Below are 24,960 nucleotides of genomic sequence, written 5' to 3' on the forward strand. Positions count from 1 at the left end.
TTGGCTGGCGTAGCCACTTCCGCCTCGAGTGCGGGAAGCTAATGACGCCACGCTGACGCCAAACATAAAAGGGATGTCAAGCGGAGCGGGCTGTGGGCGGAGCCCCGGGCTGCGCAGGGCGCTGAGTGGCTCCGGAAGCGGCGGGGCGTGGCCACCACTAGCCAATCCCGTTACGCTGGGGGCGCGAGCCCCACCCCCTGCTGCCCAGCGGCCTCCCCATTGGCTGCTTCCGGTCTCCTCGGTGACGTGGCGAACGCGGACGGAGCAGCAGCCAGAGCAGCGCGGAGCCGGTGCGGCCGGGGGGGATCCCGGGGGGAATCCCGGGGGGGGCTCTAGGGAACCCCGCGGGGAATCCCTGGGACCGGGAGGTGGGGGGGACCCCGGGGGGAATCCTTGGGACCGGGGGGGGGGGCATGGGAGTCCCGGGGGGAATCCTTGGGACCGGGGGGGGGGGGGCATGGGAGTCCCGGGGGGAATCCTTGGGACCGGGGGGGGGGGGGGCATGGGAGTCCCGGGGGGAATCCTTGGGACCGGGGGGGGGGGGCATGGGAGTCCCGGGGGGAATCCGTGGGACCGGGGGGGGGGGCATGGGAGTCCCGGGGGGAATCCTTGGGACCGGGGGGGGGGCATGGGAGTCCCGGGGGGAATCCGTGGGACCGGGGGGGGGGGCATGGGAGTCCCGGGGGGAATCCTTGGGACCGGGGGGGGGGGGGGGGGGGGGCATGGGAGTCCCGGGGGGAATCCTTGGGACGGGGGGGGGCATGGGAGTCCCGGGGGGAATCCGTGGGACCGGGCCGTGGGGGTTGGGGGGTGCCGGTGGTGCCGGCGGCGCTGAGTCCGCTGCCCGCAGGTCGGCGCGGAGATGCGGCGTTGCGCGGCCCCGGGGGAGCGCAGGTGACGGGCGGCGCGGCGGGCCGGGGCGCCCATGGCCAGGTGAGCGCGGGGGGGGGCGGGCGGTGGCCGTGGCCCCTCGCCCGCGTCGGGCCCGGGGCTGAGGCTGACGCCCCCGCTGCGCCCCCCAGGATCAGCGTGTCCTGCCTGTGCCCGGCGTCGTGGGGCCTGGCGCTGCCGGCCTCGTGCCCGTGCCCCCGCCCGCGCCTGGCCCTGCTGGGGCTGCTGCTCGGCGCCGGCCTCCTGCTGCTCCTCGCCACGGCCGACCGGCGCTGGGGCTCCCCCGCCCGCCCCGACGGGCAGCTGGAGAGGTGAGCGGGCAGGCGGGGCGGGGCGCGGTGTCGGAGGGCCGGGACGGGGGCAAAGTCCTGCCCCGTTGGCCCTGCTCTGCCCGGCACTCTGCCAGGGCTGCGTGGCCGGTGCCAGGACAAGCCCGGGCCCTCTCGCCCTGGGAGCGAGGTGCCCGGCCGCGGGGCAGGGCAGCGACGTGGGCCGGTGGCGGGAGCTGCGTGGCAGTGCCCTCCACCGCCCCCCGCGGCAGCGCCCGCACCTGGCACCAGGGTGCTTTAACTCGTGCGGCCGAGCGGCCCGGGGGGCGGCGCTGCCCGCTCCGCCGAAGCGCTGCCGGACGGGGGTGCTGGGAGGGAGCGAAGGCCCGAGGGTCCTGCCCCGCGGCCCCGAGCCACTTCGCTCCTGCTCCTCGTGGCCGCAGCCCCGACCGCAGCCCAATTACCCGGCCGCGCGGCGCCAGCTCCCGGCCTGGCCCCGGCACGAGGGGAAGGGCAGGCGGCCCCGCGGGGCCGTGGGAATCGAGCGGGGGTCGCTCTAGTCCGAGCTGCAGCCGGGGGCTGTTAGTGCCTCGCGCCTGCGGCCTGGCGGGGCTGGGGAGCCAGGCGTCCTAATCGCGTTAGGCCTCTCGCTAATGGGGACGAGCAGCTGCTGCCGCGGCTCTGCCCAGGCGCGGGCGGCTCACATTGCGCTGACGCGGCGCCGCGGGGACCAGCCCAGCCAGGGCATCGATCCGCCCCATCGATCTCCGGCCCTCGTGTCCGAGAGCGCGGGCCGGGCCCCGGGGAATGTGGGGCGCCTGCGGCCGGAGGACAAAGGGTCTGTGGGGCCGTTGAGCCCCGTCTGATATCAGCCTGGGTTGAGTCCCCGACGTGCTGGGGGCTCCTTGACCCCAGGAGCCAGCCCTGGCAGAGCTGCTGCGGGAGCGTCCCGGGCATGTCTCCTCCGCCCGAGGGCTGCCGCTGCGCCCCGCCAGGGCTCCAGGCCCCTCTGACGCCTCGTGTCCGCCCGGCAGGTACCTGGCGCGGGTGGGAGACCTGGAGGCGACGGACACGAGGGACCCGATGCTGAACTACGGGGTCGTCGTTGACTGCGGCAGCAGTGGCTCGCGGGTCTTCGTCTACTTCTGGCCCCCGCACAACGGGAACCCCCACGACCTGCTGGATATCAAGCAGATGCGGGACCACAGCAGCCAGCCCGTCGTCAAGAAGATCAAGCCAGGTGCCGGCCGCCCTAGGGCAGGGGGCGGCTTGGGACGGGGACGCAGCTTGTGTTCTGCTGCCTGGGGAGGCTTCTTGCTCCTTCTGCTCCCTTGGGCTGGATGGGACCACGACACTGGCCGTTTGCTCTCCCCTCTTTCAGCCGGGTCCTGGGGGTCCCTCTACCCCCCACCCCGGGGTCTGTCCTGCACCTGGCTGTGCCCCCAGCCGTGGTCCCAGGGGGCGAGTTGTTTCCTGCTAATCCCCATCCCACTCCCACAGGGATCTCTGTGGTGGCAGCAACCCCGGAGCAAGCCATGTCCTACATGCGCCCCCTGCTGCGCTTCGCCGCTGCCCACGTGCCCGCCCAGAAGCACAAGGAGACGCCCCTCTACATCCTGTGCACGGCCGGCATGAGGCTGCTGCCCGAGAGGTGGGTGCTGCAGGCACTGCCCGGCTCCCCCCAGCACCCAGGGGCCTGCAGAGGCAGCACTGTCTGCAACCCTTGTGCCCCAGAAGGGAGCCAGCTGGGCCTGAGACAGAGCAGGGGGGTTGGGGCAAGGGCAGGGGGGTGGGGATCTTGTGTTTTCAGGGGAGGGGAGACATCGTAGGGCCCCTGGGCAGCAGTGGGGTCAGGGGCTCCTGTGGACACAGGCAGAGAGTAAGGAGTGGGGGCATGTGCAGGGGTGGTGGGGCAGGGGAGGGACATGCAGGATGCAGAGGGTAGGGCTGTGGGTCCCTGGGCATGGGGGGCACTGAGCTCTCTCCAGGACGGGCAGGTGAAGCACCAAGTCCTGGCCCCAGGACAGTGGGATGGGAGCTGCGTTGGGGCCGAGCACTCGCTGACTCACTGGGCACTACCTGTGGCCCTCGCAGGCAACAGGCAGCCATCCTGGAGGACCTGGTGAGACACGTGCCGCTGGAGTTCGACTTCCTCTTCTCCGAGACGCACGCGGAGGTGATCTCTGGGAAGCAGGAGGGTGAGCACAGCCCTGGGCCCCAGCTGGGGCGTCACCTGGAAGTTGGGGTGCAGCAGCAAAGCATACATTCAAGGTGGGGACATCGCGTGAGCTGCCTCCAGGAGCAGGAGTCTGCGTTGAGAGCTGTCCAGGCCTGGAGAGCTGTCCCAAGGCCACGGCCACGGCCACGGCAGGGAGGGGGGTGGGGAGTGGCTGAACCCTGACTGGGGTTTGGGTTTCTCCTCAGGGGTCTACGCCTGGATCGGCATCAACTTTGTGCTGGGCCGGTTTGATCACCCAGATGGTGAGTCTGACTAGAGCTGCAGCCCTGCTGGGTCGAGCTGGCACCTGGGACACGTCGCTGGTGCATGGCCGGCGGCTGCTCAGACTGAGGCAGTCTCCAAGAGCAGCCTCTGCGGAGCCACCAGCATCTCCTAGCCTTTTGGCCAACCCCAGGCTGCAGGGAAGGGTCTCCAGGTGCAGGAGGGGCATCCTATTAGGCTGGGGTCGGGTTGGAGAAGGGCAAGGGCAGCAGGGGACAAGGGGGCAGTGGTTGAGGAGCCATGCGTTGCAGGGGGGGACGCGGTGGTCACGGTGGCTGTGGGGGCCCAGACGGAGGCTGTGGTGCGGAAGCGGACGGTGGGGATCCTGGATATGGGCGGGGCCTCACTGCAGATCGCCTATGAGGTGCCCAGCCCCAGCACCTTCCCCTCGCCGCAGCAGGTGTGTAGTGGCCGGGGGGGCAGGGATGGGGGTGTCCACTCAGCGCCCCCAGTCCTGGTGCTCACCCATCTGCCTGGCCCAGGAGGAGGCGGCCAAGAGCCTGCTGGCTGAGTTCAACCTGGGCTGCGACGCGCAGCGCAGCGCCCACGTCTACCGCGTCTACGTCAGCACCTTCCTGGGATTCGGCGGCAACTTTGCCCGGCAGCGCTACGAAGACGCCCTGCTCAACCACAGCCAGGCCCAGCACAGGTACCGCACTGCAGCGGAGGCAGGGGCAGCTCAGGGCACCTGCCCTGGGCCCAGCCGCAGCCTCTGGCTTCTACCCTGCTGCCACGTCTGAGCACTCCCCGCGGGTGACAACTTGCCCTGTGTAGTGCCCGTCCCTCCCCCAGGCCCCTCTTTCCTGGGGCAATCTCCTACCTCCCCGCTGCCGTCCCCATGGGACACTCACCTTTGTAGCGCGAGCCCATTCGTTCTCCATCTGCTCCAGCTCCTGTCCCAGAGGGCCAGGGGACCTTGGAGCTGGGGCCAGACGCACCTTATGCCTGGCTGCCCCCCTCCCCCTGTGCCACGGACTAACTCCAGTGCCAGGGCTGTGGGCATAGTGTCCACCTTAACCTCATCCCAGCTGTCTGGTGCCATGACAGCGGGTGCCCCTGGTGCGGCAGGGCCCTGCTCTTTGCTACACGTGTGTACCCTGTGGCGGGACGTACTCCTAGGAGAGCACACGTATGTGCAGGGGGTGACCCAGGGCACGTGGCTCAGCTCCTGCCGCTCCCGTTGCAGCCTGCAGGGCCAGCCGGCGGGGCTGACCGCCGACATGCCCATGCTGGACCCCTGTCTGCCCGTGGGGTTGGCAGATACGGTGGAGAGGGGTGGGCGCCAGCTGCACCTGCGAGGACATGGGGACTGGCAGGCCTGCACCCAGCGGCTGCACCCCCTGCTCGCTGACGCAGGCACCAACAGTAGCCAGGCCTCCCTCGCCGGCACGTACCAGGCACCCATTGACTTCGGCAACAGTGAGTTCTACGGCTTTTCTGAGTTCTTCTACTGCACCGAGGATGTGCTGCGCCTGGGCGGCCGCTACCACGCATCCACCTTTGCCCGCGCCGCCCAGGTGAGTGCCAAGGCTGGGGCTGGGATGGGGGCGGGGGTGGGCATTGCCCTGTGCTGAGAGTGCTCTCTGCTCTGCATCTCCTCAGGACTACTGCAGCCAGAACTGGGCGGTGCTGACCCAGCGCTTCCAAGACGGGCTGTACTCGTCCCACGCAGACCAGCACCGCGTCAAGTAAGGGCCCCTGGGAGGAGCCTCGAGGTGGTGGGGGGGGCCCCAGGGCTCTGACCGGGACCGGGGCCCAGCATCAGGCTGACGACCCCGTGCCCCCGCAGGTACCAGTGCTTCAAGTCGGCCTGGATGCACCAGGTCCTCCACCAGGGCTTCCACTTCCCCCTGGACTACCCGAGCCTGCGCACGGCCCAGCTGGTGTACGACCGTGAGGTGCAGTGGACGCTGGGCGCCATCCTGTACAAGACACGCTTCCTGCCACTCAGGTGAGGGCACTGCCAGGGCCCATGGAGCTCCTGGCTGTTGACCCTCCACTCTGCCAGCAGCGGGTGCTGCAGGCACCCAGGCCAGGCTCTTGCAGCCCAGGGTGCTGTGGGGCACAGGGTGGTGGGGTTCCTGCTATGCCAGCTGGTCCCGGCCGGGACAGATCCAGGACCTGGCAAAGGTGGGGTGGCTGCACCCTCCTCCCAGCTGGTGGGGGATGGACTGGGCGTTGGGGGCCTCTGGGGGCTTTTTCAAGCCTCCAAAGCAGCTAAGAACTCCCCCAGCTGTCCATCTGACTCAAGGCAGGTCCTCCCCACCCCTTCCCCTGCTCCCACTGCTGCTTTCCCTACTGTCCCAGCCCAGCAGCAGAGGGCAGGAGCTCCCCGCTCCTGGATGGGGTGGGGAAGAGGACAGGGGAGGTGCCTCTGAGCACTGAGGGGAAGCAGGGAGGTTCTTACCAGAGGCTCCTGCGATGCTGTCCTGTTAAATAGGGTCGCAGCCATGCCCCTGCGCCCTCTGGGGTGTCCCCAGGTCCCAGCACGGTGACACCACGTGCAGGCGTCTGTTCCGGGTCTTGTGGCATTGTCCCTGCCCGCATTGACCCCCACGTCTCCTGCAGGGATCTGCGGCAAGAGAGCGGGCGACAGCCCCATGCCACCTGGCCCCGCCTGTCCTTCGTCTACAACCACTACCTGTTCCTGGCCTGCATACTGGTGGTGCTGCTGGCCATCGCCCTCTACCTGTTGCGGCTGCGCCGCATCCACCGCCGCCACCTGCGCACACCCCCGCTCGACCGGCTGTGGCTGCAGGAGGTCGCACTGCTGCCTGGCCCTGGGACAGGGCCCTGACACAGCCCCGCGCCACCCGCAGAGCCAGTGTGGGTACGGCCCCACGGCCTGAACCTGGCACTCCGCGGCTCCGTCTCTACCTCCTCAGACTCCAGAGCCTGTCCCATCACCTCAAGCGAGGGTGCGGAGGCACCTCCCACCCAGAAATGCTGGAGTCCAGATGAGCGAGGGGCAAGCTGGAAATGCCCCCAGGGCTGGGCAGACCATGTCCACTCTCAAACTGCTGCTGGGCTGCGGGGCCAGGCCCCCAGCCCCCTCTCTGCATTCCCTGGCCTCTGCCCTTCGCCTGGGCAGAGGCATCGACCGGAGCTCCTGGCCTCAGCCCTGGTCCTCGCTCGGCCTCACTCCCAAGAGCTGCTGGGGCAACTCGCACAGAGCCCTGGCTCCCACACATTCCTGGCCTGGCATGGGACCAAGCCATTCCCCCCCCCCAATGCCTCAGTTTCCCCATCTCTAGGATGGGGGGAGGAGCTGGTGCAACAGCCAAGAGCTCGGGCGTTCCTGCAGTGGCAGGACGGAGCCCAAGGCGTGAGTTCTTCTCTGCCCAGCCCCAGCAAGCCTGACTTAGCAGGGGAGAGGGCCTGGGGCTGAGCCAGGCCAGACAGGACAATCCCCAGTGGACACCCCCTGCCCACCTCCTCCCCTCCCATCCCCAGGAGGCTGCAGGCTGGGCCCTGTCCTTCCAGGCTCCTGTAGCCATCTGCCATGCAGGCCTCTCCCTGCTGGGGCCCTGCCCAGAGCAGGCCCCTGGGCACAGGGCTCTACTGCCAGCTAGTTTACAGCTCTTCCCCCACCCCTCCCTGCTCCGAGGGCTGGGCCCTCGCTCCCCCCATGACTCCTTCCCAGGTGGAGCTCTGCTGCTCCAGCCACTGTAGCAATAAACAATCTGTGACCCCCTCCCACACTGGCCTCCTTGCCTAGTGGGGCTGCAGTTTGCGTCGGGAACCAGGGCGGGCTGCCCAGTTTGCCGTGGGAGCCTGCACAGGTGTCTGGGCCCTGTGGCAGGTGACACGGCCTTCCCCGGGCTCTCGGCCACCCGCAGCGGTCTGGCCGGTCCCTTCAGAGGGCACTGGCAAGAAGTGAAGCAGCTGCTTCAGCCCCGCAAGGGTGGGGGTGTCCTGCTGGCCCGGCCCGGCCCGGCAGGAGGGGACCACGCAGGGCAGCCCTCAAGCTCACACAGCGCAGGCAGGGGCAGCTGCACTTGCTCCCTAGAAAAGACCTTTATTGTCACGGCACAAACGACCACCAAACATGGACGAATAAATAAATAAATAAAGGGCAAGCTAAATAGGAGAGAGGAGGGGGGGAGTCACAGAACGCTGCTTGGGACGCTCGGTTTTGCTGCCAAGGCAGGATGCAGCCAAAGGGGCAGGAGCTGGGTGGGCAGAGCCCTCGGAGCATGGGGCCATGGCTCCACTCCCACCACGGGGCAGCCTGGAACGGGGATGGGGGTCCCTTCTGGCCCTGGCGGGCACAGTCCTGGGACAGGGGGACTCCCAGGAAAGGGCTGCCCCTGGCAGGCACAGGGGACAGGTGCCCCCCCCAGCCAGGAGCAGCCCTGGGGCGGGGGCCTGGTTCTCCCCCACACGGCACAGGGCCCCAGAGCTGCAGCGGGCCTGGCTCAGGGGGGACTTTGTGCAACTGGAACTTGGAGGCTGGACATGATCACAGGTCCCTGCTGTGAGGGTGATGCAGGGGAGGACTGGGCCAGGGGGGTAAGTCCTTGGCACCAGCCAGGCCCAGGGGAATGGCAGAGCTAACAAGCTGCTTGGAAGGGGAGAGGGAGCAGGCGGGGCCCCTGCCGGGCTGGGCTCCGCGGCAGGCGCTCTGAGCTCCACCCCGCCAAGGGGACCCAGCCCCCAGGGCCAGCTCAGGGGTCCCACCCCACGCGGGCCTGGGCCGAGCTGTCACCAGACACGCGGACCTTTCTTCCCCTGCCCTGGCTGCAGCGTCAGGTGCTGGTGCGGCCGGGCCGGCCGGGGGCCCAGGTCCCGGTGGGCGCAGGATCGGGGCAGCGTCCGGGGGTCAGGGAGCTGAGGAGAGAGCGCGATTTTGGCAGGGGCTGTTCCCCCAGCTCGTCCCCAGGGCAAGCCCTGCGAGACCCAGCACCGGGGCCCCCTCGGCCAGGCCGGGCCGGGAAGGGACCCCGCCGGTGTCGGGGGAGGCTCGGGCTGGCCGGACCCTGCAGCCAGGTGCCAGCGGGGCCGTCTCCACCTGCCCCCTGCCCGGGGCACCGCGGCTGCTCACCAGGAGGGAGGGTGGGCTCCTCGCCGCCCCGTCACTCCCACAGGAACCGCACGTACCAGATGGTCTCGTTCTTCAGCTGCGGCCCGAACAGGGGGTTGGCCTGCGCCAGGATGGCGACGAGCCAGCTGCGGGGCAGGGCAGGGGCCGGCGTGAGCCGCGCGGCCGGCCGCACCAGCGCCCCCGGGGAGGGGCAGGGCCCGGGCCGCAGGACGGAGCGGCGGGGCCGGGGGACGCTACGCCCCGCCGCGGGGGCTGCAGGAGAAGGGGAGGCGGAGCCGGCGCGCGCGGCGGGGACAGCCCCCCCCCCAGCCTCCGGGGGAGCGAGGCCCGACACCCGGCCCGGCCCGCCCCGGCCCGCCCGCCCGCGCGCACTCACAAGAGGTAGCAGCAGACGGCCGTGGTGACCAGCATGGTGATGGCGACCCTGCGGGAGGCGGAGACAGGCGGGTGAGCGCGGGGCCGGGCCGGGCCGGGCCGGGCCGGGGCGGGGCGGGGGCCGGCGCTCACCCGCGGTTGGGGCCCTTGGGCACGAGCCAGGGCGCCGCGACGCCCACCAGGCCCCAGAAGGCCGAGAAGAGGATGAGCGGCAGCGCGAAGCTGTGCGCGGTCATGGCGACGGCTGCGGCGGATGGAACGTTCGGACGCGGCGGATGGAACGCACGGACGCCGCAGCGCCCCATTGGCCCGCCCCCCCACCTGGCGCAGCCACAGACCAATCAGAGCCGAGGCGGGCACAGCGATGCTCCTGGCCGCTGGGCCGCACCCGCCGCCCCGGCCACAGCCGCAGGGAGCGGCCCGGCCCCGCAGGCGGCTGGAAACCGGCGGCTCCCGCGGGCTGCCCGCTTGTGGGACATGCTGTAGGCCTGCGGCTCGGCCCCGCTCAGCGCGCTCGGAACAGCTGCCGGCTGACCTGACCCACGCCACGTCCTCGCGCGGCCCCACGCCACCGCTGCAGCCAGAGACGAGTGCTTTGATAGATTCATTTATGGTAGGTATAAAGTGCACGCACAGAAGTGCCGGGCGCCTGCGTTCAGGGCCCCGTCCTTACAGCGGGGCCAACAGCCCCTGGGCCTGGAGGCGGCCGCTCCTCCCTGCCCCGTGCGCAGCCAGGCGGAGCCTCCCACAGGCAGGAGAGGAGCAAGGTGCCCCCGAGCGCACAGCCGCATCCTGCAGAGCCTGAAACCGCTGCTCCAGCGCAGACTATTTTGGAACACGCCGGAGTTCGCTCATGAGCCACAGCGCCACGCTGAGCAGTGCCAGCGAGCCCGACTGGTGTGTAGCCGCCAGAGGCGTGGGGACATACAGCAGCAGGGTGCTGATGCCCAGGCCCACCTGCCAAGGACAGACGAGTGAGGGGGGCAGAAGTGACACACGTATTCTCTCCCACATCCCTGGCCGCAGGGAGAGGGAGGCAGCCCCCTTCCCACAGACTCGCACACAAGCCCTGCCTGGCACAGAGCTGGCACCAGGAGGGGAGGATGACTGTACCTGCATGTAGGCCACAGCCAGTAAGGAGGCCACGGCCATCTTGGTCCTGCGTGGGAGGACGACCCTCCGAGAGAAGAGGTAGAGGGCAGTGATGGCAGTGACCGAAGCAATCCCCTAAACGAGGGGAAAAAGCAGGTTTGGGACAGGCCGGAGGAGCAGCTCCCGTCAACAGCCAGTATGGGGTTGAATTTGGTCCAAGGCAAATTCAAATTCAGATTCTTTTGCCTGCATCTCTCAAGCTCGCGGACAACCACGAGCTGCAGGACTGAGAGCAGCCGGCATCAGATGCAGACCCGACCACCGTGTGCTCAGACAGGGCCAACAGCCGAGCGGTGCCGGACAAGCACCGGAGCACCTTTCCAGACCAAGGCAGGTCTCATTTCCTGCTCATGTCTTGTCTCTCCCCAGCACCAGGGATTACTCTTGTGCTTCCCTTGTTTTACTCTGGGATCTACCAATGAAATCTGTCACCTGAGAATTCGACCTACTTGCTCTTTGCTTCTCATCCCTGGATCAAAGATATTCCATAAAAACAGACCACAGTGGGGTACCAGACAACCACGTGGCTGGGTTAATGTTTGTGCAGACGGCTGCAGGTATGAAGTGCTCCAAGTGTTGAGGAATTCACCACAGACCCCGTGAAGCCCCGGATCTTGTGTGTGGCAGCTTTCCAGGGTGCTTTTTATCCAGCATCCTTAGACACTACACAGGAAGGCCGGGATCCTTATTTCTATTTCACAGAGGGAAGGGCTCCCTGTCACCAAGAGGAGGGCAGCCAGGTGGGAGGAGAGAGCACCCTCCCTTCATGGAGGGAGAAGAGAAGTCTTCTTAGGGGAGTCAGAGTTAAGAAACTGCACAGCCCCTTGGAGGAGTAGGCTGGAGACAGGTGCCGAGGTTTTTAGAAGGGGATGCCCTGAAGTTCATGTCTGCTGCCCAAGGAAGGCAGCTGCAGCAGGGGCAGTCTGACTTTGGGAAGCACCTGAAGGGAAAGCCCCAACAGAACAGCAAGGTCCTCAGAACAGGAGCATGGGGGGGTGACACTCACCAGTATCCTGTGATCAAACTGGACAGTTGTGGGATTCTCAAAGACATTCTTCAGCATGGGGGAGAAAGAGAGGAGATCGTCTGGGATCCAGCGGTCCCCCATTTTGGGGAAGGAGTTGTAAACCAGGCCAGCATCCAGTCCTGCCACAAAGGCACCTGCAATTCCAGGGCGGAGTGAGGGGCTGACTTACACAGACCAGAGGTGACAGCAGGCTGACCGTTGGAGCGCAGGCAACGCGGAGTTGGAAGAGAAGTGTAGAGCCTGCTTGGGATTGTTTCTTACAGGGTGATGTGGGCATGATCACACAATGCAGCTGTTGCATTCTGTCCTGCAGCAGGATTGATCCCAGCTGTCTGTGCCCGAGGAGCTGAGACACTTACTCATGTCCCAGGACCTGGACACAGTGACAGTCCTTGGGGTTCTACCATTTCTCACCACCCACGTGGGGCACGGGGAGGCTACCACACAACGGGAGAAGCCATACCTGAGAGAGCGGTGAGGAAGATGAGGCCTGTGGTCCCGTGAGCAAAATGTCTCAGGCGGAGCAACTGACGGGTTTCAGGTAACTGCAAAACACGTGCCAGGAGACTGGTTGTGGCAACCCCCCACAGGCCCTGCTAGAGCCTGAAGCATGATTCCTGAGGTGGGGGCTGCCTGCGCCAGGTAAGGAAAGTCCTGTCTGCCCTCCCTCCTCCTCCCCCTCAAGTACAGGTATGGACAGAGGAAGCAAGACAGGCTCTGGCATCAGTGCTCAACGGGGGATTCTTGGGACCCGAGAGTGACGATGATCCACTGCAGGCATTGCTGTGCCTAAAGCGGGAGCTGCCTGAGAGAGAAGCCAGTGGCCTCACTGGGAGTGGTGCTCTGCCTAGGGTGCAAGGCAGCTTATGTTAACGTGCAAACAAAAGAGTCCGCTGCCTGGCCCCCAAATCGCACCATCCTCGCATCAGGCAGATGAGGAGAGTCCCCGCCACAGCCTGGAGGGAGCAAGGGGCCCTGCAGGTTCAACCCTTCATCTAAGACAGAAAGCGTCTTTCTGCTCAGACAGGGCAGGAGACACCTCCAGCCAGGCCACAGCAGCAGAGTCTCGGGACCTGCCCCTTCCCCACCAGACACATGGGGTTAGAGATTAGGAGAGACCCGGGCTGCGCTCAGAGAGAGGCATCTGAATGCCGCTCACCGAACATGCTGCTCGGATTATCGGGCCACAACACAAAGCAGGAACCAGCCCCAGTGGACACGGCGGGGGCCGTGCTGCATGTATGGGGGGAGAGGGGCAAGGTGCTGTTGCTGGTCAGGACAGATTGGGACACAAGGCACAGTCCTCAAACGAACCACCCTCAGCAGGTCCTTCCACAGAGCAGAGCGTGTGGCCAGCTACTTGGTTAAAGATGAGCCAGAAGCAGAGGTTGGCACCGCACTTTTCCTTCCTGTTCCTCAGGGAAACGCGCCTTCTGAGAAGCCGAGACCCCTTCCCATCCCTCCACCTCCGCACACTTGAGCTCTGCGCGTGGATGCTTCTCACCTCGTGTCGCGAGAGCAGCAGGGAGAGCCCACTCCACAGGCTGGCTGCGTACAGAACGAGCGCAGAGCCCAGGTGCGCAGCTAGACGGTACTGGCTGACCCGGGGGATGTCGTGGGACTCCGGCTTCTCTTCCAAACCGCTCTTCACCATGTACCAGCCTAGCAGTCCCTGGCAAACAACGCGCAAGGTGACACGACAGCCGCAAAGGGACAAGACCCTGCCCCCTGCCGTCCTGGTCCACCAGGCCTGGCAGCAGGGAACCATCCTGCACGCTGCCTCCTGCCTGGGGAGGACGAGGGAGGGCCGGACCTCCTGCCCCAGCTCCGATCTCAGCGCGCCCCGCGGGGGAAGGGGCTGGACGGGAACGCCATTCCCGCTGCATCCCTGCCCGCCACGTGCCACGGTGCAGGCCCACTTCAAACACACGGGCCGGCTCAGCCACTGCACGACCCTGCCCTGCGCAGAGCTCCCTACCTGGAAGCAGACGAGGCCGCAGAGCGCGAGGACGGTGCCCTTCATGGGGCGGCTGAGCCAGCCCTTCTTCCAGAAGTAAGCGGCAGGCAGGACGTAGAGCAGGCCCACGACCCGGCCCCACATGCGGTGCGCGTACTCCATGTACCAGATGAACTTGAACTCCGCCAGCGTCATGTGGCGATTCAGGCTGGGGGGGGGGGGGGTGATCAGAGCGGGGCCCCGTCCACACCCTCACCCAAGCAGCCGGTGCCCCCGCGTGTTGGGGGGGGGGGGAGCCCCGCCACCGCCACTGCTCACATTTTAAACTCTGGGAACTGCTGGTACTTGCGGAACTCGGCCTCCCACTCGCCTGGCGAGCGCGGGGGCTTCATGCCCTTCACCAGGTGCCAGTCCACTATGGAGAGCCCCGACTCCGTCAGCCTGCGGAGAGCACGCGGCTGAGGCGCGGCGCCGCACACGGCCGAGCAGCGCGGCACGCACAGCACAGCGCCGCCCGCCCGCCCGCCTCACCTGGTGACGCCGCCCAGCACCACGGCCCCCGCCACGGCGCCGCTGCAGGCCAGGAGCCAGCGCCCCACGGCCCGCTCCGCGCGGGGGCCAGGCCCGGGCCCGGGGGGGGTCGGTGCGGAGGCCGCCCCGCGCCGCCCGCGGGGGAGGGGCAGGGAGAGCGGGGGGGTCCGGGCCGCCCGCCGCGCCGCGCTCAGCGCCGCCCGCAGCATCCCGCGCCCGCCGGAAGCCGCTCCCCGGCGCTGACCCTTCACCCGGAAGCGCCCCGGCACTTCCGGGCGTCGCCATGACAATCCCGGCACGTGACGGGAGCAGGGAGCGGCCGCCGCTGCCGGCGCAGGTGAGGCCGGGCCTGGCCCGCCGGGGGGAGGGGCTGGGGCGGGGCCGCCGGCCGGGGCGGGGCCTTCCCGCGGCACGTGACCGGGACGTGCTGACTGGGGCGGGGCTGAGCGGGGAGTGGGGGGGCTCGAGCGGGAGGGGGGGGGCTAGACCGGAAACAGGGGAGGGGAGGGGCCGGAAGTGCCTTACGAGGGGCGGATATGGCGCGCCCTGCCTCCGTCACGGTCATGGCGCTGCTCGCCTCGCCCCGCGCCATGAGTGACGGGCCCGTCGCCCCCGCGCCCGGCTGCAGGGCTGGGCTGGGCTCCCGGCGCCGCCTCGGCCGCCGATTGCCTGCTTGTGTGCCGGAGCGGGAGGGGCCCTTGGCGGCTGCCGGCCCGTGGGGGCCCCCCGCCGTCCGTGTAACGGGCGCGGGCCGGGAGTCCCGGAGGTGCCGGCCCGGCCCCCAAATCGCGCCGACCTCTCCTCGCATCCACGGCGGAGCTGGGACCGGCCTCCCCCGCCAGCACGCGGGCATCGCGCCCGGGAGAGGCCCGGAGCGCCTAGCCCGAGTGCCGGGGGCCACGGGGGCCTGCTTCCTGCCCCCGGTCCCGGGGCTGGAGGGGGACGCTGGGCTGCGTGCGGCGCTCTGCAGCCGGGGAGCGGGACGGCCCTGCTCCAGCCCGGCGGTTCCCAGCCGCGTTGGGCTGGAGGCCCCTCGCTGGCTCGGCCGGCGGCTCGCGCGCACGTGTTGGAAGACGGCCGGTGTGGCCCCCGTCTCTAAGAAAGGGAGGACCCGGGCAACTACAGGCCCATCGGTCTTACCTCAGTCCTGGGGAAACTCTTTGAGAAGATCATCAAGGAGCACGTCTCTGACGGGCCGGCATCGGGGAGGATGCTCGGGGGCAACCAGCACGGTTTCATTGGGGCAGGTCATGTCAGACCCACCTGACTGCCTTTTACGAGCAGGTCGCAAAAGCATTGGGTGCAGGTGTCGCCGCACATGTAGTCTTTCTGGACTTCAGCAAGGCCGTTGACACTGTCTCCCACCCCATCCTCATTAAAAACTGGGCGACTGCGGCATCGATGCCTTCACGGTCAAATGGATTGCTAATTGGCTGAAGGGTCGTACTCAGAGGGTGGTGCTGGACGGGTCATATTTGACCTGGAGGGCTGTGGGCAGCGGAGTCCCCCAGGGCTCGGTCCTCGGGCCCGCGCTGTTCGATTTCTGTATCAGCGATTTGGATGACGGGGTGAAAAGCAACCTGTTCAAATTTGCTGATGATACCAAAATCTGGGGTGAGGTGGGCACGTTAGCAGGGAGGGAAAGACTGCAGCAAGACCTGGATAGGTTGCAGGGGTGGGCTAACAAAAACAGGATGCGTTTCAATACAGACAAGTGCAGGGTGCTGGTCATGGTCGGCAGGGCCAACCGGACCCTATCGTGCATCCACAGATGCATCTCACGTAGGGCCAAGGAGGTGATCCTCCCCCTCTATGCGACACTGGTCAGGCCACAGCTGGAGTACTGCGTCCAGTTCTGGGCACCGCATTTCAAGAGGGTTGTGGACAACATTGAGAGCCTCCAGAGGAGGCCACCCGCATGATCTGGGGACAGCAGGGCAGGCCCTGCAACAAGAGGCGACGGGACCTGACCCTGTTCAGCCTTCACAAGAGAAGGCTGAGGGGGACCTGGTGACGGTCTATAAACTCACTAGGGGGGACCAGAAGGGTTTGGGGGAGACCTTGTTTCCCCCAGTGCCCCCCGGGATAACAAGAAATAACGGCCACAAGTTGTTGGAGAGTAGGTTCAGATTAGACCTCCGTAGGAACTACTTCACTGTCAGGGCGGCTAGGATCTGGAACCGACTTCCAAGGGAAGTGGTGCTGGCTCTTACCCTGGGGGTCTTTAAGAAGCGGCTCGATGCCAGCCTGGCTGGGGTCATTTGAGCCAGTTTTCCTCCTGCCCAGGCAGGGGGTCGGACCTGAAGATCTGCAAGGTCCCTTCCGACCCGACTTCTAGGATTCTGTGACATTGCTGGAGCAGCTCCTCTGTTGCGAGGGCGCAGAAAGGCGCAGCGGGGCAGAGCCGTGTGGCTGTGTGAGGGCTCGGGCAGAAGCTGAGCACTTACCTCGCGGCTCCGGTGCGGGCGTCCGTAACCCTGGCTGTGCTGACGTTGCTCAGCGCCCTGCGGGGCCCTCGTGGCCTCCCAGTTGAGAATCACTGCTGCAAACTACAAAATGCAGCTTCTGGACCAAAAAGGCTTGCAGGCAGGTGTAGAGAAGACCCACGCGGGAGTGGGGGGCAGGTGAGACACGAGGGCGAGAGCTGGGCCTGGGGCCTGGAGAGGACCGGGCTGGCCCAGCAGGAAGTCCCATGTGGACGGCAGGCCGAGGGGAGAGAGGAGGACCAGTGTCCGGGGCTGCCACTGAGAAAGCCCCCAAGGCAGAGCCTGCTCAGCTGAGCCGCCTTCTGCATTTCCCTCAGGAATGGCCGATGGCTTTCTCATGGAGGTCTGCGTTGACTCGGTGGAGTCTGCCGTGAACGCGGAGCGCGGAGGTAAGCGGAGGGGCGCAGCTGGGCCTTGATCTGCTCCTCAGTGCCGTCAGTGGGGCGTGCCGGCCTGTGTAGACCTGCGACTTCTCCTGAAACAAAGTCTTCAGCTTGGGAGGTGCCCGGTGGACCCAGCTCTAGCAACCTCAGGGGAAGACATGGTCCCTGCCCCACGGGGCTCGCAGTCTCCCGCAGACGCTGGCAGTACAGCAGAGGTGCAGGCCCTGCACTGTCTCAGTCTGCAATGCAGCAACTGTCCCAGGCAGAGCGGGGCTGGCCCACATGCAGTGGCCTGGTGTCTCAAGTTGGCGCAAGGGGGGGCCCTGCGCTGCATGGAACAAAGCAGGTGAAGGCAGGGTCTCCCTCCTCTGCCACGTGGACCGAGCACTCCCTGGGGAGGCAGGGGCATGCAGAGCTGGTGTCTAGGTTCTGCCAGCTGATGGTTCCTCATAGGGTTTCCTGGGAGCCCTTCCTGGGAGCTCCTGGTCACTGTCCTTGTTCCAAGCCCAGGGCTCCGGGGGAGCGCAGAGGGAGGGTCTGTGACCCCGGTTCGGGGGCTCTGACACGTGTTGTCATCCCAGGTGCTGGCCGCATCGAGCTGTGCGCTGGCCTGATCGAGGGAGGAACCACACCGAGCATGGGTGAGTGTCTCGAGGCATCCTGCTCGCTGTGCTCAGTGTCCTGTCCTGGATCTTGCTGTTCTCCAACATCCCCATGCGAAGGATAGGCCTCAGCATCCTGCATTGCCACGGAGCCTCCCGGCTTCTCAGCTGTCAGCCACAAAAGCTCCATCGCCCTCTCTTCCTATCTGCATCTCGCTTCTACCAGCCTAGCTCCCTGCTGTCACTGGAGGGACTGGGATGTAGGCAGTTGGGGCTTGACCCTAGAGGGTCACAACCCAGGAGATCCAGAAGAGACAAGGTCAGGGCAGCAGGGGTCCCAGTAGTCAGACAGGTCTGGAGGCTAAAGGCAGTAAGGGACCGGGACATAGGAGGGCACGCTGGGTAGAGCCATGGGTGGGGGCAGGAAGAGAAGTCAGGGACCCTCCCTGGTGTCACATGGCTTCCAAGCAGGCTGTAGCTGTATGGGACTGGGACGTGGCTGACCATCAAGCTAAGCCAGGTGCTGATGTCACAGGACAAGGTCTGGACTGGAGTCTGGATCACAAGGTGTCAGAGGGGCAATCAGGAGCCCAGGAGCTCTGGGCTGGACCCTGGAACAAGGAGTCACCAGGCAGGAACCAGTGGGCAGCAAGCAGGAACAAGGGTAAAGCCAGGGAGCCCACAAGGGCCCAGGATACCAGGAAGAAGCTGGCAGGACCCAGGGACACTAGGACTGAAAGGCAGGAGCAAGGAGTCGGCAGCCCAGGGTTAGATGGAGGCGCCTCTGCGGCTGAGCAGTCTGCTGGGCACCATCAGAGCTGCTGCTGCTAAGCCAGTTACAGCCACGCAGGCACTGGGGCCAGTGGGGAAGTAGACCACTGGCAGCCGTGCCCACTTTACCCAGGGCCAGCTGGTGCCAGGTTAACCTGCTGCTGCCTGACTCTTGCTCCCCTCCACCCTGCTAACAGGAGGCCTCAGATTCCTGCCTAGCTCCTACCTCCTGGGATGAAACCTCCCTTCGAGGCAGAGACCCTTCCCCCCCTCAGCCACAGGGCAGGTACAGGGCCCTTAGAGGGGTGTGGGTGGCCGGTGTCTGGGAGGGGCTTCTGGTGGGGCTGAGCTCTTGGTCTCTGTCCCAGCAGGGCTGCTGCAAGTGGTGAAGCAGTGCGTGCGGGTCCCAGTGTTCGTGATGATCCGTCCCCGCGGGGGCGACTTCCTCTATTCGGACCGCGAGGTGGACGTGATGAAGGCAGACGCCCGCCTCGCCAAGCTGCACGGGGCCGATGGGCTGGTGTTCGGGGCCCTGACTGAGGATGGGCGCATCGATACGGAGCTCTGCATGGCCCTGCTGGGTGAGGACAGGGCAGAGCTGACACAGACTCTGGGCCCAGCTGAACGGCTTTGCACCAGCTGATGGTGCTGCTGGGAGGCTGTGTCGGGTGCTCTGGCTCTATCACTCGCATGGTGTCAGTGCGCTCATGCTCAAGCACAGGCCTAAGCAAGGGGCTCTGCAGACAGTGTGGCGGCCCCAGGTGCTTTGCAGATGCCATTGTGGGTAGCAGCAGCAGGTGGCAAGGGGGTTGGGGCAGGGTGAAGGTCATGGAACCTGTGCATAGGGGAAACTAGTGGTTCAATGGCCAACCCCGGGCTCCTTTCCTCTTTGCTGGTGAGCGGACAGGAGCCAGAGCCCCTGGACCTGTGCCCATGCTGTACCTGCCCAGCTGCCCCACACCAGCTTCTGAACGTTCCTGTCCTCCCAAATATTCAAGAGAAAACATCAGCAGTGGAAGAAGGCAGACAGTGGGTGAACCCTGAGTGGCTAAACAGTGGGGGCCACAGCCCCCCTCAGACCCTGGGGAGGAAAGAGGCTCACAGTGTCTCCTCTGGGAGCTGCAGCCAGAGTGTGGGAGGCTGGGCCGTGTCTGGAGCTGTGGGGCCAGGCTGCAGCTGGCGCCCTGCATGAGGTGCAGTGGGAGGAGGGCAAGTCCCTAGGACTTCCAGCTTACAGGCACTGGGTGGTCTGTTGGGGCCAAAGCGTTGTGCAGGGAACACAGTGGATTTGTTTCTGCAGGAACCCCCTGGTCCTTGGAGCTGCCAGCGCTGAGTGCTGCTGCCCGAACCCGACAGCCCAGGCAGAGAAACTGCCTGTCCTGGCAGAAAGTTTTGGGGCCTCAGGAGAGTCTGGCTTCAGCTTTCCCAAGCAGTGCTGAGCCAGGCCCTGCTGCCCCTGAGAGGAAGAACTCCTTTGGGACAGGCTAGAAGCAGTCCCTGCAGGGGACGGTGTCTCTGGCAGGAGCGAGCGCCCCTCCGTGAAAGGCAGAAGCTCTGGGTGCAGTAGTTGGCCTTGTTGCCATCTCTGTGTGATGGGGAGGCGCATGCTGGGCTTGGAGAGCAGCTGCTGTTGACACTCCCTGGAAGTGAATGAAGTCCTGGTGCTCCCTGGAGTGTCCTGCCCCAGGAGGCCTCAGGACTGCCCAGGGCCCACGGCAGTCAGGGAGCACACAATCTGTGATCCTCAAAGAGGCAGTGCAGATGCTGACACGCTGCTGCCAGCATGGGCAGGGGCAGTCACCATGGGAGAGCACGTATGTGGGGGAACATGGACACTGTTGGTGTCCAGGGAGAGGGTTCTGCATTGGCTGGGTTTCTCTGAAAGTCCTTGGAGATGTCCCTGGGTGCCTTGCAGTGGGACCTGCAGGCACGTGCCCAGTTTAGCACTGGTACCAGGGCCCCATGGAGAAATCTCTGCTGCTGGCAGGCATTTCAGCCCTGTCCCTGCTGCATGCCTTGTGCTTGGCTCCCAATTCAGGTATCAGCCCATAGCCATGTTCCCCGACTTGCTGTGTGCAGTGTCACTGGACCAGAGAACCACCCCTGAGCCTGGGATCCCTGGGCTCCTCCCAGTGCAGCAGGGGAACCTCCTGGCACAGCCATCTTCCCTGCAGGGCTTTGCATGGCAGCCCTAGAAGTGTTGTCCCTGGGCAGGGACCTCTCCTTCCACGTGAAGCCTTTACTGACCATGCACAATCCTCTCCTCTTGCAGCCGTTTGCCGTCCCCTGCCAGTCACCTTTCACCGAGGTGCGTCTTTTGGGAGGGGGCTCGGGGAGGTCATGGGCTCTGTCCTATGTGACAGGAGATCTGGGGCTGGGAGGCCAGGTTGTGGGCACTGTCCCTGAGCTGGGAGAGGCTCCCAGCTGTCTGTGCTTTTCTGCTGCAGAGAAGCAGGCCCAGGTGCCAGTGGCTCAAGGGGAATCAGTGCTGCCTCAGAGGTGGGCAGTGAAAAGGAGGAGCTTTGGTGCCAGGCTCTGGTTCATTTGGCCTGAGTTGGCTGTGGGACAGTGGCTGGATGCTGCAGCCTGCACCAGGCTGGTGTCTGAGCTGATCTATTTGGTCCTGCAGCCTTCGACATGGTCCATGACCCCATGGTAGCCCTGGAAACCTTGATCTCTCTGGGCTTTGAGCGTGTGCTGACTAGTGGCTGCGACAGCTCAGCGCTGGAGGGGCTGCCCTTGATCAAGAGGCTAGCAGAGCAGGTGAGCACTCCCCACATCCACCCTCTGGTCTGCTGCTCTCCGAGGGCAGAGATGCTGCCAACTGCACAGAGCTCCCAGCCCATGTCAGAGGAGACGTAGGAACAGGGAAGTGTGGGGCCGGGGCCAGGATCCTGCAATACAAGCCTGCTGGGACCTGGTTGTGAGGCCTTTGGCATTTCTCCTGCACTTACATGACTACAGCTAAGGACTCCATAGCCTTGTCATGCTGCACAGGCCTGTGAGGCGGGAGCTCCAGAGAAGGCACTGGAGACAAGTGTCCTATGCTGGTTTCTTGCAGTCAGTGTTGTGTAGCTTGGGGATCCAGGGAGGAGTTGTTAGTGTTGAGTGGGGAGAGTCCAGGGCCTCCAGAGCAGAAGTCTGGAGGGTGCTGAGGTAAAGCGACGAGCAGAGCACAGCTGAAGCATGGAACAGCTTCGTGGCTGGGTTACGGTCAGGAGTGCTGGGCTCTGCCATCTGGCAGCATGGAGCTCCAAGCACGGCACAGTCTAGACACATGTGCTGCACTCCCCAGCCTGGGTGGATCGGACCAGGGCCCTGCGAGGCCCAGCATCCCCACACGGCTGAGCTCTGCCTGACTACGTCCCTGTGGCTACTGCGATCAGCCCCCAGGGACCTCCCTGTCTGATCGTCCAGCCTTCTAGTGGCAGGTTGCAGGTACCTGCAACCTGCCACAGCCTATTGAGCAGTGAATATTGCAGGCACAGGAGTCCCATGTTGTGTGCATACGCATGTCTGTCAGACCAACCCGGTGGCCTTCTATGACCAGGTCACACAATCCCTGGATGCAGGTGTTGCGGTGGACATAGTCTTTCTGGACTTCAGGAAGGCCTTCGACACGGTCTCTCACCCCATTCTCATTAAAAAACACTCGGGGACTGTGGCGTCGACACCTACACAGTCAAATGGGTCACTAACTGGCTGGAGGGCCACACCCAGAGAGTGGTGGTGGACAGGTCCCATTCGATCTGGAGGGATGTGGGCAATGGGGTCCCCCAGGGCTTGGTCCTCGGACCCGCACTGTTCAACATCTTCATCAGCGACTTGGAGGAGGGGGTAAAAAGCACCTTGTTCAAATTCGCAGATGACACTAAGATGTGGGGAGATGTGGGCACGCTAAAAGGGAGGAATAGGCTGCAAATTGGACCTAGACAGGATACAGGGGTGGGCGGATGAGAACAGGATGGGTCTCACCACTGACCAGTGCAAGGTGCTGCACCTAGGGAGGAAGAACCAGCAGCAGGCCTACAGGCTGGGGAACTGCCTTCTCGTCAGTGCAGAGGCAGAAAAGGAGCTTGGGGTCATTACAGATGCCACAATGAACATGGGCCGACAGTGTGGGGATGTGGTCAGGAAGGCCAACCATACCTTGTCGTGCATCCACAGATGCATTTCAAGCAGGTCCAAGGAGGTGATCCTCCCCCTCGATGCGACACTGGTCAGGCCGCAGCTGGAGTACTGCGTCCAGTTCTGGGCACCGCACTTCAGGAGGGATGTGGCCAGCACGGAGAGGGTCCAGAGGAGGGCCACCTGCATGATCAGGGGGCAGCAGGACAGGCCCTACGAGGAGAGGCGACGGGACCTGAACCTGTTCAGCCTCAAGAGAAGGCTGAGGGGGGAGCTGGTGGCTGTTAACAAGCTAGTCGGGGGGGTGGGGAGGGACCAGCAGGCATTGGGGGAGATCCTGTTCCCCCGAGCACTCCTAGGGGTGACTAGAAATACCGGTCACGAGCTGGCAGAGGGCAGATTCAGACTAGACATCAGGAGGCACTACTTCACAGTCAGGGCAGCTAGGACCTGGAACCAACTTCCAAGAGAAGTAGTGCTGGCTCCTACCCTGGGGGTCTTTGAGAGGAGGCTGGATGAACACCTCGCCGGGGTCATTGGACCCCAGTACTCTTTCCTGCCACGGCAGGGGGTCAGACTTGATGACCTGCTCAGGTCCCTTCTGACCCTACCAACTATGAACCTACCAACTACGAAGCACACATGCACTTCTAGTGTTGACTGGCAGGTAAGTTAACTGGAAGTTGGGAAGCTGACGTGGCTGTGCCAGGGTCTCCAAGGCTCCAGGATAGGAGCAGGCTGGCATACAGCATCCTCAGGCTAGCTGGGGGTCTAGTGCCAAGGCAGTGAGGGGAGTGTCATGCTCGAGTTCCACTGGAAGTGCCAAACCCATGGGCAGGAGCCCCCCAGACCACACACAGGGCATTGTAACAGGTATCAAGGGTCATCCCAGCCATCCCCTGCACAGCTGCAAGAGAAAGAGGCACCCCCCTGAATTCCCAGGTGGCCTCCCATCCAAGCAGGAGCCAGGCCAGGCCAGGGGCTATCAGCTTCTGCATCCAGAGCAAGGCAGGTGCATTCAACCATTGGCCAGGTCACTGGCCTCCTTGTGGGCATTCGCTGTGACACTGTGGCTCCCGTAACCAGGCGTGCAGGTGAATTCTCTGGGGGACCCGACTGCATTAGGATGCATCTGCTCAGGGTGGTGCCCGACAGTGCCATGGCTCTCTGGTGCTAAGCCAGAGTGGGCAAGAGCATTAACGCTTGTTCTCCTCCCTTTCAGGCAAAGGGCAGGATCGTGGTGGTGCCAGGTAAGGAACCTGCGGGTTTCCTGTCTGTGCGTGGGTTGGGGGGTTCCTGCTCCTGTCCAGGCCTCTGGCTCATGCAGATCCGAGCAGTCCCTGCCTAGCGCTCTGAGGCATCTGTGGGCTCTTCAGGTGCTGGCTTCACTCCAGGGGAACATGAGGCCATGCTCTCTCAGCAAAGCTCTGTGCAGCCACCTCTTGCCAGGTCTGAAGATGTTCCCTGTAGGGGCCAGAGGGCCAGGTCCAGTGCAGCTCTTGCTGGGAGCTTGGACTCCCCTGTGCGTCTAGGCTGCCACTGGGCAGTGTTTGCTTCAGAGGCATTAACCCCTGGGTAGCACTTAGGGCCTCGAGTACTCTCCCTGCCCAAGTGCAACATCAAACCAAACTTCTTCCACCAGGTGGCGGGATAACGGAGCGAAACCTGCAGCGGATCCTCGAGGGCTCCAGCGCCTCCGAGTTCCACTGCTCGGCACGCTCAGCCCGTGACTCAGGGATGAAGTTCAGGTAACAGTGCCTACCTGCCCAGCCAGCCTCTTCCCTATCCCTGCTTGTCTGAGCATAAGTCAGCATGTAACTTGCAGGTGCATGGGTAGGTCCTGGGAGTTCACTGCATAATGCCTGGAGGTAGGTGGGTTCTACATTGCCCGGAGGCCAGCACCGAGTCCTGGCACAGGTGTTTGGGGCATGTGAATTAAACTGCACGCAGCTGCTGGGGATAGCCTGAGTCCTGCATCTGACCAGCCATCCAGGACGTGCTGATCTCTCCGAGCTCCATAGTCCTAGCACCACTGCCCTGGGCTTAACGTGAGGGACAGGGAGTCCTGACATTGATCCCCAAGGCCCTGTAGTGGAGATGCTCCCTGGCACATGCTTCTAGGCCTGCACTTGGGCTCTGCCAATGCCAGTGTCTCTTCCCGATGTTGATACTTTCCCCTTGGCTGCCTGGGGTTGCCCTCCTCCTGTGGTTTTGAGAAGCTAGGTAGCATCCCTCTGCTTATGCTGGCCCAGGCTGGCATCCAGCTGCTTCCTGTTGCTGGTGGTATCGGTCACCTCTTGACTTTCCTGACAGAAACCCTCACGTTGCCATGGGAGCTTCCCTCTCTGCCTCAGAGTACTCGGTCAAGGTGGCCGACGTGGCGAAAGTGCGGACCCTGAACGCCATCGCAAAGAACATTCTGTAGCGGGACAGAAACGTGCAGACCCCGAGTCCCCCCTGTCAGCGCAGGCAAAGGGACTTCAGCTCCCGCATCCCTGGGGCGGGGAAGGGCATGGATCACACGCAGAAACCTGCCACCTCTTCCGTGGTCTCTTTTGTGGCTTCGTGTGGATGCCCACTCCCGGGGCTGGAGGCCACTACTGGTCTTTTTGAGTGTGGACCCTTTCCTGGCTGCAGCACTGGCACCAACTGTCCGGCAGCCATGGGCCAGAGGGGAGGGTTAGCTAATGGGGCGGTGAATTGTGCGACAGCGCTATGATGTCAAATAAACACCCCACAGCCAGCCCGTGTCACTGTGGCTCTTCCTTGCCAGGAGGGCTGGCAGCCCAGTACAAGCAGCGTCTGCTCTCCCGAGTTGTGCGACGCGGGCCCAAGCGCACGTGG

At 65.0% G+C, this 24,960-nt stretch overlaps 4 protein-coding genes across 7 annotated transcripts; 2 read left to right on the plus strand and 2 right to left on the minus strand.

Moving 5' to 3' along the window:
- Positions 1-25: 25 nt before the first annotated feature.
- ENTPD7 (ectonucleoside triphosphate diphosphohydrolase 7) lies at positions 26-7,359 on the plus strand. Of its 3 annotated transcripts, XM_059730292.1 has the most exons (13): positions 26-290; positions 851-933; positions 1,023-1,202; positions 2,195-2,400; positions 2,661-2,811; positions 3,255-3,358; positions 3,585-3,641; positions 3,912-4,060; positions 4,143-4,309; positions 4,847-5,177; positions 5,263-5,348; positions 5,450-5,611; positions 6,229-7,359. In XM_059730292.1, exons 2-13 carry the CDS (start codon positions 926-928, stop codon positions 6,455-6,457), a joined length of 1,830 nt encoding a protein of 609 aa, XP_059586275.1. In that variant the 5' UTR covers positions 26-290; positions 851-925; the 3' UTR covers positions 6,458-7,359. The 3 variants fall into 3 exon arrangements, with proteins under 3 accessions (XP_059586275.1, XP_059586276.1, XP_059586277.1); XM_059730293.1 differs by lacking the exon at positions 26-290 and having other exon boundaries at positions 817-933; XM_059730294.1 differs by lacking the exons at positions 26-290; positions 851-933; positions 1,023-1,202 and adding an exon at positions 1,229-1,998.
- Positions 7,360-7,658: 299 nt separating this feature from the next.
- Positions 7,659-9,384, minus strand: ATP6V0E2 (ATPase H+ transporting V0 subunit e2). The gene is made up of 4 exons (XM_059730302.1): positions 9,212-9,384; positions 9,081-9,128; positions 8,705-8,829; positions 7,659-8,490 (listed from the first exon to the last, which is right to left on the minus strand). Exons 1-3 carry the CDS (start codon positions 9,382-9,384, stop codon positions 8,736-8,738), a joined length of 315 nt encoding a protein of 104 aa, XP_059586285.1. The 3' UTR covers positions 7,659-8,490; positions 8,705-8,735.
- On the minus strand, positions 7,659-13,970 carry LOC102565643 (cytochrome c oxidase assembly protein COX15 homolog). The gene is made up of 10 exons (XM_059730299.1): positions 13,747-13,970; positions 13,534-13,656; positions 13,237-13,423; positions 12,763-12,930; positions 11,722-11,803; positions 11,238-11,392; positions 10,193-10,306; positions 9,212-10,036; positions 9,081-9,128; positions 7,659-8,490 (listed from the first exon to the last, which is right to left on the minus strand). Exons 1-8 carry the CDS (start codon positions 13,953-13,955, stop codon positions 9,905-9,907), a joined length of 1,170 nt encoding a protein of 389 aa, XP_059586282.1. The 5' UTR covers positions 13,956-13,970; the 3' UTR covers positions 7,659-8,490; positions 9,081-9,128; positions 9,212-9,904.
- A 33-nt stretch (positions 13,971-14,003) lies between these two features.
- CUTC (cutC copper transporter) lies at positions 14,004-24,859 on the plus strand. Of its 2 annotated transcripts, none has more exons than XM_059730300.1 (9): positions 14,004-14,083; positions 16,550-16,621; positions 17,197-17,256; positions 18,357-18,569; positions 20,261-20,296; positions 20,618-20,751; positions 23,339-23,366; positions 23,759-23,864; positions 24,430-24,859. In XM_059730300.1, exons 2-9 carry the CDS (start codon positions 16,552-16,554, stop codon positions 24,539-24,541), a joined length of 759 nt encoding a protein of 252 aa, XP_059586283.1. In that variant the 5' UTR covers positions 14,004-14,083; positions 16,550-16,551; the 3' UTR covers positions 24,542-24,859. The 2 variants fall into 2 exon arrangements, with proteins under 2 accessions (XP_059586283.1, XP_059586284.1); XM_059730301.1 differs by having other exon boundaries at positions 18,360-18,569.
- The last annotated feature ends 101 nt before the right edge of the window (positions 24,860-24,960 follow it).

The sequence above is a fragment of the Alligator mississippiensis genome, chromosome 6 (genome assembly GCF_030867095.1).
Source record: "Alligator mississippiensis isolate rAllMis1 chromosome 6, rAllMis1, whole genome shotgun sequence".
In the NCBI taxonomy this organism is placed as follows: Eukaryota; Metazoa; Chordata; order Crocodylia; family Alligatoridae; genus Alligator; species Alligator mississippiensis.

What these genes read in the sequence shown, in the direction of transcription:
- ENTPD7 (XM_059730292.1), top strand. An exon ending in CCCGACGGGCAGCTGGAGAG is followed by an intron (nt 1,203 to 2,194) that starts GTGAGCGGGCAG and finishes TCCGCCCGGCAG; the next exon opens with GTACCTGGCGCGGGTGGGAG. An exon ending in CCTTTGCCCGCGCCGCCCAG is followed by an intron (nt 5,178 to 5,262) that starts GTGAGTGCCAAG and finishes GCATCTCCTCAG; the next exon opens with GACTACTGCAGCCAGAACTG.
- LOC102565643 (XM_059730299.1), bottom strand. Translation starts at nt 13,955, where the DNA reads ATGCTGCGGGCGGCGCTGAGCGCGGCGCGGCGGGCGGCCCGGACCCCC. An exon ending in CAGTTCCCAGAGTTTAAAAT is followed by an intron (nt 13,424 to 13,533) that starts GTGAGCAGTGGC and finishes CCCCCCCCCCAG; the next exon opens with CCTGAATCGCCACATGACGC. An exon ending in CTTCCTCACCGCTCTCTCAG is followed by an intron (nt 11,393 to 11,721) that starts GTATGGCTTCTC and finishes CTGGAATTGCAG; the next exon opens with GTGCCTTTGTGGCAGGACTG.
- ATP6V0E2 (XM_059730302.1), bottom strand. Translation starts at nt 9,384, where the DNA reads ATGGGGCGCTGCGGCGTCCGTGCGTTCCATCCGCCGCGTCCGAACGTT. An exon ending in CCCAAGGGCCCCAACCGCGG is followed by an intron (nt 9,129 to 9,211) that starts GTGAGCGCCGGC and finishes CGCCTCCCGCAG; the next exon opens with GGTCGCCATCACCATGCTGG. An exon ending in GCCGTCTGCTGCTACCTCTT is followed by an intron (nt 8,830 to 9,080) that starts GTGAGTGCGCGC and finishes CCTGCCCCGCAG; the next exon opens with CTGGCTCGTCGCCATCCTGG.
- CUTC (XM_059730300.1), top strand. Translation starts at nt 16,552, where the DNA reads ATGGCCGATGGCTTTCTCATGGAGGTCTGCGTTGACTCGGTGGAGTCT. An exon ending in GCCAGTCACCTTTCACCGAG is followed by an intron (nt 20,297 to 20,617) that starts GTGCGTCTTTTG and finishes TTGGTCCTGCAG; the next exon opens with CCTTCGACATGGTCCATGAC. An exon ending in TCAAGAGGCTAGCAGAGCAG is followed by an intron (nt 20,752 to 23,338) that starts GTGAGCACTCCC and finishes CCTCCCTTTCAG; the next exon opens with GCAAAGGGCAGGATCGTGGT.